This window comes from Amblyraja radiata, chromosome 30, assembly GCF_010909765.2.
Source record: "Amblyraja radiata isolate CabotCenter1 chromosome 30, sAmbRad1.1.pri, whole genome shotgun sequence".
Lineage (NCBI taxonomy): Eukaryota > Metazoa > Chordata > Chondrichthyes > Rajiformes > Rajidae > Amblyraja > Amblyraja radiata.
Window position 1 is genome coordinate 14,062,505 of NC_045985.1, and position 10,896 is coordinate 14,073,400.

Sequence of the window (10,896 nt, forward strand, 5' to 3'; positions counted from 1 at the left end):
CTAATTCTGCCCCAGGAGCTCATGAGCTTATAAAGACGCACCCGCGGGCAAGCAAGGTCAAGCACCTGGGATCATCACAGCTTCATCTGTTCCTTGGAGAACACTGCGCTCTGCAGTGGGATGGAGTCACGGAGAGAGATGCAGGGGGGGTGGGGAGGCGGAGTGTGTGGAGGGGGGGGGGGGGGGGGCGGAGAGAGAGGCAAAGGGGAGGGGAGAGAGATAGTGAGAATGGCCCGTTCCTGTGACTTTACTGTTCTAGGTTCCCTGGTCGTATCAAGCGGGGCAGCAGGAGGGTGGTGGGGCCAAGTGGCCTGCTTTCCGGCGAGACCTTTCCTCTTGCCCTCACAGAGAGACGTCGAGGAACAGCCCCCCCCACCATGAGAAAGCACATGAAGCAGAAACACCCGGGGGGTCCGTACCAGCGCCTTCCGATCATCCTCGCCCATCTTCAGCCGCTTCTGAGCTTCTTGGTAGGCCTGCAGAGAGCAGAGGCACGCATTACCCACACACCGCGCATCGTTTGTGTGTTCATAGATGCCCAAACAACCCACTCTCCACCACACCATGCGCTCTCAACCTCCCCCCAACCCCTCCATTAAGCCCCTGTCCCACTTATGCCCCTGTCCCACTTAGGAAACCTGAATAGAAACATAGAAAATAGGTGCAGGAGTAGGCCATTCGGGCCCTTCGAGCCTGCACCGCCATTCGATACGATCATGGCTGATCATCCAACTCAGTATCCCATCCCTGCCTTCTCTCCATACCCCCTGATCCCTTTACCCACAAGGGCCACATCTAACTCCCTCTTAAATATAGCCAATGAACTGGACACTTTGCGCCCCACCCAAGGTTTCCGTGCGGTTCCCGGAGGTTGCAGGTGGTTGCCGGAGGTTGCAGGTAGTGGAAGCAGGTAGGGAGATTGACAAAAACCTCCGAACTCTGGAGACCTTGCGCCCCACCCAAGGTTTCCGTGAGGTTCCCGGAGGTTTCTGTCACTCTCCCTAATGGTCGAAAGTGGTTTCTGCGTATTCAGGGCTTCTTCTATGTTCCGGCAATTATTTCAAAAAATTCAAAACCGGCCTCGACTAAAAATAGGTTGCCGTTTTAAAAATCGGTAATTTTTCAGTCGAACCCGGTTGCGATGCTAGTTGAAGGTGGTTGCCGGAGGTTGCAGGTGGTGGAAGGTAAGACCTCTCTGGTGGAATAAATCTGGGTGAAAAAAAGGTCTTACCTTCCACTACCTGCAACCTCCGGCAACCACCTGCAACCTCCGGCAACCACCTGCAACCTCCGGCAACCACCTGCAACCTCCGGCAACCACCTTCAACTAGCATCGCAACCGGCTTCCACTAAAAAACTACCGATTTTTAAAACGGCAACCTATTTTTAGTCGCGGCCGGTTTTGAATTTTCTGAAATGATCGCCGGAACATAGAAGAAGCGGAAACCACTTTCGACCATTAGGGAGACTGACAAAAACCTCCGGGAGCCGCACGGAAACCTTGGGTGGGGCGCAAAGTCTCCAGAGGTTTCCGTTCAGGTTTCCTAAGTGGGACAGGGGCATCAATAGGTCCCATCGTGAAACCCACTCACGGGAAGTCCAGAACTAGGGGTCACAGTTTAAGGATAAGAGGGAAGTCTTTTAGGACCGAGATGAGAAAATCATTTTTTACACAGAGTGGTGAATCTGTGGAATTCTCTGCCACAGAGAGTGGTAGCGGTGTGGAATGAGCTTCCAGTGGAAGTGGTGGCGGCAGGTTCGTTGGTATCATTTAAGAATAAATTGGATAGGCATATGGATGAGAAGGGAATGGAGGGTTATGGTATGAGTGCAGGCAGGTGGGACTAAGGGAAAAAAATTGTTCGGCGCGGACTTGTCGGGCCGAGATGGCCTGTTTCCGTGCTGTAATTGTTATATGGTTATATGGTTATATAGAAGGTAGTTGAGGCCACAGTTCATTGGCTATATTTAAGAGGGAGTTAGATGTGGCCCTTGTGGCTAAAGGGATCAGGGGGTATGGCGAGAAGGCAGGTACAGGATACTGAGTTGGATGATCAGCCATGATCATATTGAATGGCAGTGCAGGCTCGAAGGGCCGAATGGCCTACTCCTGCACCTATTTTCTATGTTTCTATGAATGCATTTTTCCACAAATAAACCCCCTGAATGTCTCAATTAGGTCCTCGCCTGTCACCCACTATCCCACACATCAGGGGCAAATAATAATTTCACAGAAGGCAACCAACCTGCAAACCTGTACGTCTTTGGAGTGGGGGAATGAAACCTCGAGCACCCGGAGAAAACCCACGCAGGTCACGGGGAGAACATACAAACTCCGTACAGGCAGCATCCGTCGTCAGGATCGAACCCGGGTCTCTGGCGCTGTGGCACTTACCAAATAGTGAAAGGCTTGGATAGAGTGGATGTGGAGAGCATGTTTCCACTGGTGGGAGAGTCTAGGACCAGAGGTCACAGCCTCAGAATTAAAGGACGTTCTTTCACAGATCGGGGCATCTTCACTGGATGTTTTCAAGAGAGAGTTAGATTTAGCTCTTTGGGCTAAAGGAGTCAAGGGGTATGGGGAAAAAGCAGGAACGGGATATTGATTTTAGATGATCAGCCGTGATCATATTGAATGGCGGTGCTGGCTCAAATGGCCTACTCTTGCACCTATTTTTCTATCTTTAGCAAGGAGATGAAGAGGAATTTCTTTCGTCAGAGGGTGGTGAATCTGTGGAATTCATTGCCACAGAAGCCAAATCAATGGATAATGTTTCTTAAGGCAGATATAGGTAGAATCTTGATTAATACGGGTATCAGGTGCTATGGGGAGAAGGCAGGAGAATGGGGATGAGAAGGGGAGATAGATCGGCCATGATTCAATGGTATTGTAGACTTGACGGGCCGAATGGCCTCCTAATCTGAGGAAAGACATTCTGGCCATAGAGGGAGTACAGAGAAGGTTCACCAGACTGATACCTGGGATGGCAGGACTTTCATATGAAGAAAGACTGGATAAACTCGGCTTGTACTCGCTGGAATTTAGAAGATTGAGTGGGGATCTTACAGAAACTTACAAAATTCTTAAGTGGTTGGACAGGCTAGATGCAGGAAGATTGTTCCCGATGTTGGGGAAGTCCAGAACAAGGGGTTACAGTTTAAGGATAAGGGGGAAGTCTTTTAGGACCGAGATGAGAATTTTTTTTTTCCCCACAGAGTGGTGAATCTCTGGAACTCTCTGCCACAGAAGGTAGTTGAGGCCAGTTCATTGGCTGTATTTAAGAGGGAGTTAGATGTGGCCCTTGTGGCTAAAGGGATCAGGGGGTATGGAGAGAAGGCAGGTATAGGATACTGAGTTGGATGATCAGCCATGATCATATTGAATGGCAGTGCAGGCTCGAAAGGCCGAATGGCCTACTCCTGCACCTATTGTCTATGTTTCTATTCTGCTCCTGTCAAACTATGAACTCATGAAGTTGCCGACCTTTTTATCGGAGCGCTCCAGGACGACGCGGGTCCTGTCCTTGTCCCGCTGTTTGATCCTCTCGGCGAAGGCATCGCGCTCCTCCAGATCCTTCAGTCGATCCTTCTCCTCCTTCTCCCATTCCTCCTCTTCCGAGCCCGATTGCTTTTGAGGAGACGGCGGCTTCTTCCTGGACGGGGAGAATTAGGAGACGCGTGTGTCGGAAGGAACTGCGGTTGACACCGAAGATGGACACAAAATGCTGGAGTAACTGAAGAAGGGTCTCGGCCCGAGACGTCACCCATGCCTTCTTTCTCTCCAGAGATGCTGCCCGTCCCGCTGAGTTACTCCAGCATTTTGTGCCAATCTCAGTGGACTTGATGAGCCATGTACTCCTGTCCCCTTACCTTTCTTCCTGACCTTTCTCTCCCTCTCCCTGTCCCCTCAACCCTCCCTCTCCCCTTCCCCTCATCCCTCTCTCCTTTCCTCTTTCCCTCTCCTTCCAAGTCACGTCAAATCAGGTCACATTTATTTATATAGCACATTTAAAAAACAACTCTCGTTGGCCAAATTGGTTTACATTTGTTATAAGAATAGTATAAACAAACAAACTACATACATATATACATATAGCCCTCGCTTAAGAGTACAGATAAGTTTTTAGTCTTGACTTAAAAGAGTCGACGGAGGGGGCAGTTCTGATGGGAAGGGGGATGCTTTTCCACAGTCTAGGGGCTGCAACCGCAAAGGCACGGTCGCCCTTGAGCTTATGCCTAGACCGTGGGATATTCAGTAATCCCAAGTCGGCCGATCTGAGGGGCCTGGAGGTGGAGTGGTGGGTGAGAAGACTTTTGATGTAGGTGGGGGCAAGCCCATTGAGGGCTTTGTAGACATACCCTCCCCCCACCCTCCTCCCTCTCTCATCCCCTTACCCCCCCCTCTGCATGCCCCCTCACGTCTCCCCCTGCTCCCTCACCACCCTCTCCCCACCCCCTCACGTCTCCCCCTGCTCCCTCGCCCCCTCTCACCCCCCCCACCCCCCCCTCACTCACGTGGTGTCCTCGTCCCCGCTGTCGGACGACTCTGCCCTCTTCCTGCGTAGGTGAGCCCTCTTGGCCTTGGCCTTGCTCTTGTCCTTACGGCGGTCGGGGGCTGCCTCCGGCTCGCTGTCCTCGCTGTCCTCCAGCAACGTGTAGGTGCGGCTGTGCTGCTGCAGGGCCAGCGCCGCCCGCTCCACCGCCCGCGCTGCCTTCTCCTCCCGCCGCTCCCGCGGGATCTGCACGGGGGGAGAGAGGGGAGTCAGACCTGGGGATCTGTCTGGGGAGACGGAGAGGGGCAGACCCTGAGATCTGCACGGGGGGGGGGGAAGAGGGGAGAGAGAGGGGGACAGACATGGGGATCTCCACAGAGGGAGAGTGGGGAGGTGATGGGGGGAGTAAGGGGGGGGGGATGGAAGGGGGGGGAAGGGGGGAGGAGGGGAAGGGACGAGGGGAGAAGGGGAAGGGAGGAGGCGGGGAAGGGAGGAGTGGTAGGGAAATGGGGAGTGGAGGAGAGGGGGAGAGAAGGGGGGGGGGAGAGGGGTGAGAAGAGGGGGGGAAGTGGGTGGGGGAGAGGGGGAGAAGAGGGGGAGAAGAGGGGGCAGAAGAGGGGGGAAGGTGGGGAGGGAGTAGAAGAGGTGGTGAAGAAGAGGGGGTGAAGAGGAAGGGGGGGAAGGGGGAAGAGGGGGGTGAAGAGGGGGGAGGGGAGAGGGGGAGGGAAGAGGGGGAGGGGGGGGGGAAGAGGGTCAAGCACGTGGATCTGTCCAGGGAGAGAGAGAGGGGAGAGGGGTAGACTGGGTCTGGGGATGTGCCCAGGGGTGAAGAGAGGGTCAGGCCAGCCCGGGGAGAGGGTCAGACCCAGCAATCTGTCCATAGAGAGAGAGGGTAGAGAGGGTCAGACCACCGTGGGGATCTGCCCAGACAGTGGGGAGAGTGTCAGAGCTGACTGGGGATCTGCACCGGGGAGAGAGGGGAGAGGGTCCGACCGGCCTGTGTGGGGAAGGGAGGGAGGTTGGGGAGGAGAGTGATGGGGAGAGGAAGAGAGGAAGATGGGATAAGCTTTTCCCATTGAGAGTAGGGAAGATTCAAACAAGAGGACATGACTTGAGAATTAAGGGACAGATGTTTAGGGGTAACATGAGGGGGAACTTCTTTACTCAGAGAGTGGTAGCTGTGTGGAATGAGCTTCCAGTGGAAGTGGTGGAGGCAGGTTCGATTTTATCATTTAAAAATAAATTGGACAGGTATATGGACGGGAAAGGAATGGGGGGTTATGGTCTGAGTGCAGGTAGATGGGACTAGGGGAGAGTAAGTGTTCGGCATGGACTAGAAGGGCCGAGATGGCCTGTTTCCGTGGTGTAATTGGTATATGGTTATATGGGTGGGGAAGGGGGTCACCTTGACCAGCAGCAGCCCGCATGGTTGCCCCACCCCTGCCCTTCCCCGCTGCTCGCAGGTACGCCCCTCCTGCCTTCCCATGCCCGTCCCGTACCCACCTGTCCCAACCCCGCTGCCCGCAGGTATGCTAGCCCGTCCCACACCCTTTGCCCCCCCGCCCCCCGCCAACCCCCTGTACCCACCTTGGCCCAGAGCTGGGTGGCGAAGACCCGCACGCCGGGCGTGATGTCGATGGTGGCTGTGTCCTGGAGCCGCTGCACTAGGTCGGCAGCACTCCCGCTGTGCCGGGCGGTGCCCACCAGGAACTGTGCCACATGCTTGTCGCTCAGGCCCAGCAGCTGGTGCAGCTGGTCGTTCACCCACTGCTCCAGGGTGCCCATCGTGCCCGCCTGCCTGCCGGAGGGAGACACGGGAACACTGTCAGTGTGGCACTAAATGCCCATGGCGGCACCAGGCACCCAGCATGGCACCACCCACCCTGGCAACACCGGGCACCGTCAGTGTGGCACCACCCACCCTGGCAACAATAATCCGTCAATCTACGCCTTAATAATATCCATTGACTTGGCCTCCACAGCCGATTGTGGCAATGAATTCCACAGATTCACCACCCTCTGACTAAAGAAATTTCTCCTCATCTCCTTCCTAAAAGAACGTCCTTTAATTCTGTGACCTCTAGTCCTAGACGCCCACTAGTGGAAACATCCTCTCCACATCCACTCTATCTAAGCCTTTCACTATTCTGAATGATTCAATGAGATCTCCCCTCATTCTATTAAACTCCAGCGACTCCATGCCCAGCGCCGACAAACGCTCATCCTAGGTTAACCCACTCGTTCCTGGGATCATTCTTGTAAACCTCCTCTGGACCCTCTCCAGAGCCAGCACATTCTTTCAGCTTCGGACGATAGCTAAAATAAAACAATTCCTCCAGTTTGATGACCTGGAAAAGATCATCCACACATTCATCTCCTCCCGCCTAGATTACTGCAACTCCCTTTACACTGGCATCAGCCAATCTTCCCTGTCCCGCCTGCAACTGGTTTTTCTTGATTGGTATCTAAAAATTCTCAGAAGTGATAAATCTGGCTGTAAATTTTCCTTCAGATGCGTTTTCATTTGGTATGTAAAAACCTACTTGAGAACCATGGGCGATTTAAAAAAATTACAGCCAGATTTATCACTTCTGAAACTTTTTAGATGCCAAAGCAATCAAGAAAAAACACAAATAATGCCTTACTGTTGATGAGATGCAGTGAGCAAACGGCCAATGTTCGCCAAGCACTCTGGCTGTTGTTGTCCCTTCAGCTTTCGCTTCTATCTACCGTCATTTCTCCTCACTTTTGGAATTGTGAAGTAGGCTAAATGTCTCACACGCTTATCCCGATTTCCATAATTATTTACAGCGCAAAAATGGACATTTTCGGCGGGTTTTAACGGGCCCGCTACGCTGGAAACAATGGTAAGTGCCTACCTGCAGTTCATCGCGTGTAATCCATTTGGAGTAGCGTAGCAACAGTACGGGTCATGGGTCGTGACCCGACTGCCGTGAAACCTCCCTATTACTACAACTGCCAAGTGATTAAGGACACGATTTCTCCATAGCCCCAGTGCAGGGGAGTAGTTTGATTGGTACTGTATACGTGTATATGGAACCATATGTACAGCCATGATTGTGACTGTGTATAAGTGCATACATAGGGGCGATCGATGACAAAATAAGTTCTTCAAGTGGCATACAAGTGTCTGGTTTAACATAACGGGTGATTATATATTAAGTAGGATTAAATATGATGAGCTCGCTTGGGTGCCTGTGAATGTGATGCTTCTGCGACAGAACTCTGGGATAATCTGATGTGATGCTGGCAGTTGCTGTGTGATTTGTATATCTTGTTTGTACGTGTACTTTGTCTTGTTAATAAATGTTGAGTGCAAAAAAAATTTTTTTAAATAAACTTGCACGAGAGAGTGTATGTGAAGGGGATGTTTCCACCTGTGGGAGAGTCTAGGATCGTGGGGGGGGGGGGGAAGAGAGTGAAGGTTCAGTGACAGGTCCTGGGGGCGAGTGAGTTAACGAGATCTCCTCTCCCGAGGTTCACTGGGACCCGACCTGTCCACCCTGTCAGCCCCAGGCTTTGCAGGAGCTGGACCTGTGGGGCCCAGGAGATGTCGTTCGGCCTTTCGCCCCGCTGCTCCGATCGGGGATGGGGACGGGGACGGGGATGGGGGGAGCGGCTCCTGGCCCCGGCCTCCCTCCATCCATCTCCCTCCATCCGTTTCCTTCTCCCTTCAAATCCATCCCTGCCTTCCTTCAACCAACAATCTGAATCTTTCTCTCTGAAGAAGGGTTTCGGCGCAAAACGTCGCCTATTTCCTTCGCTCCATAGATGCTGCTGCACCCGCTGAGTTTCTCCAGCACTTTTGTCTCCCTTCAATTTTCCAGCATCTGCAGTTCCTTCTTAAACAATCTCTCTCTCTTTCTCTTTTTTTTTCTCTCTCCCTCGCTCTTATCTTTCTCTCTCTCCCTCTCTTTCTCTCTCCCTCTCTCCCTCTCTCTATATACCTCTCTCACCCTCTCTTTCTCTATATACCTCTCTCTCGCTCTCCCTATTTACCTCTCCCTCTCTCTACCCTCTATACCTCTCTCCCTCTCTTTCTCTCTCTTTCTTTCTCTTTCCCTCTCTCCTTCTTTTTCTCCCTCTCTCCCTCTCTTCCCCTCTCTCTCTCTCGCTCTCACATACGCTCTCTCTCCCTCTCTCTCTCCATCTCTCTCTCCCTCTCACTCTCCCTCTGTCCCTTTCTCCCTCCCTCCATCCCTCCCTCCCTCCACTCACCACCACTCGCCTCCTTCCTTGGCAACAGCAACTCTGACCTGTGACCCGGAAGCGACGTAGTCCCTGAAACGCTGCCTGTAGCGCCCCCTCTGTAGGGGAGGAGTGAGTGCAGGCTGTGCCTGTAGCGCCCCCTCTGTAGGAGAGGAGTGAGTGCAGGCTGTGCCTGTAGCGCCCCCTCTGTACGGGAGGAGTGTGTGCAGGCTGTGCCTGTAGCGCCCCCTCTGTACGGGAGGAGTGTGTGCAGGCTGTTCCTGTAGCGCCCCCTCTGTAGGGGAGGAGTGTGTGCAGGCTGTGCCTGTAGCGCCCCCTCTGTAGGGGAGGAGTGAGTGCAGGCTGTGTCTGTAGCGCCCCCTCTGTACGGGAGGAGTGAGTGCAGGCTGTACCTGTAGCGCCCCCTCTGTAGGAGAGGAGTGAGTGCAGGCTGTGCCTGTAGCGCCCCCTCTGTACGGGAGGAGTGTGTGCAGGCTGTGTCTGTAGCGCCCCCAATGTCAGGGAGGAGTGTGTGCAGGCTGTGTCTGTAGCGCCCCCTCTGTAGGGGAGGAGTGTGTGCAGGCTGTGTCTATAGCGCCCCCAATGTCAGGGAGGAGTGTGTGCAGGCCGTGCCTGCAGCGCCCCCAATGTCAGGGAGGAATGTGTGATCGCATCGAATGTTGGCGCTGCCTGGAAGGGCCGAATGGGCTACTCCTGCGCCTATTTTCTCTATGCGTGCAGGCTGTGTCTGCAGCACCCCCTGTGTGTCGGGGAGGAGTGAGTACGGACTTCACGCTGCCTTGGCAAGACCAGCCCTTAACTCCAAGAAGACCAAGGAGCTCATTGTAGACTTCAGGAAGTCCAGGGGCGGCACGCACACCCCCATCCACATTAACGGGACGGAGGTGGAACGTGTTTCTAGCTTCAGGTTCCTGGGGGTCAACATCTCCGATGACCTCTCTTGGACCCACAATACCTCAACTCTGGTCAAGAAGGCTCACCATCGTCTCTTCTTCCTGAGGAGACTGAAGAAGGTCCATCTGTCTCCTCAGATCCTGGTGAACATCTACCGCTGCACCATCGAGAGCATCCTTACCAACTGTATCACAGTATGGTATGGCAACTGCTCTGTCTCCGACCGGAAGGCATTGCAGAGGGTGGTGAAAATTGCCCAACGCATCACCGGTTCCTCGCTCCCCTCCATTGGGTCTGTCCAAAGCAAGCGTTGTCTGCGAAGGGCGCTCAGCATCGCCAAGGACTGCTCTCACCCCAACCACAGACTGTTTACCCTCCCACCATCCGGGAGGCGCTACAGGTCTCTCCGTTGCCGGACCAGCAGATCCAGGAACAGCTTCTTCCCTGCGGCTGTTACATTACTCAAAACTGTACCTCGGTGATTGCCAGTCACCCCCCGGACACTCCTTCCACCAGGAAAAAAATATTAATTGCACTACTATGACTGTATGCACGTAAATATATTTATTTATTGCTCATATTTATGTCGCTCTTCCAGAGAGATGCTAACTGCATTTCGTTGTCTCTGTACTGTACACTGCACAATGACAATAAAGTTTGAATCTGAATCTGAACCAGCAGCATCATCAAGGACCAGTCTCACCCCGGTCCCTCCCATTTCTTCCCTTTCCCATCAAGCCAGAGTAGGGTTGCCAACTGTTCCGTATTAGCCGGGACATCCCATATATATCAAAGATCCTACAGCGAGCAAGATAGATCACTCGGCAAAAAAGACGTAGTACGGTCATGGGCAGATTCATGGGTAATTTTCGGCCCCATTTCTGTAACCGACTTCCATCTCCACACCAAAGATCCCATAGGAAACCCGTGCGGAGACGGAAGCCGGTTACGGAAACACCCTCGTAAAAATAAAAGTTATTTGGTAAAAATCTTCTCCTCGTTTTCAGAATTTTAATTTATGAACACAAACTGTTCCCCCGCAATGTTGATTACGCTGTCCGATTACGGAAATGGATGGAAAAAAAAGGCCCACGTTCCGTTCCGTTCCGTTCCGTTGCGTACTACACGTCAGCCCGTTGCATTTAGAAGGGGTGGTCTATCTTGCTCCGCTATAGGATCTTTGGTATATATGGGGTTAAATTGGTTTGTCCCATACGGGACAGTCCTTGTACCCTATTTGACTGCTACTACTCTGTAATCACCAGAGGAAACGCTTACA

General features: G+C 53.1%; 2 protein-coding genes across 5 annotated transcripts in view; both read right to left on the reverse strand.

Annotated features, from left to right (window-relative positions):
* Window positions 1-8,818, reverse strand: part of dhx16 (DEAH-box helicase 16) — a 38,764-nt gene extending 29,946 nt beyond the window's left edge. Inside the window, exons 1-5 of one of the 2 annotated variants that reach the window (XM_033047676.1) lie at window positions 8,743-8,818; window positions 6,081-6,291; window positions 4,516-4,739; window positions 3,485-3,653; window positions 420-476 (exon numbers count right to left, since the gene is read on the reverse strand). In XM_033047676.1, the coding sequence (XP_032903567.1) occupies window positions 420-476; window positions 3,485-3,653; window positions 4,516-4,739; window positions 6,081-6,278 (648 nt within the window). In that variant the 5' untranslated portion in view covers window positions 6,279-6,291; window positions 8,743-8,818. Of the gene's footprint in view, window positions 1-419; window positions 477-3,484; window positions 3,654-4,515; window positions 4,740-6,080; window positions 6,297-8,733 lie in introns of both variants that reach the window. The other variant, XM_033047674.1, reaches the window with a different exon arrangement.
* Window positions 1-10,896, reverse strand: part of LOC116990128 (zinc-binding protein A33-like) — a 1,164,093-nt gene that overhangs the window by 125,491 nt on the left and 1,027,706 nt on the right. The window lies entirely within an intron of this gene.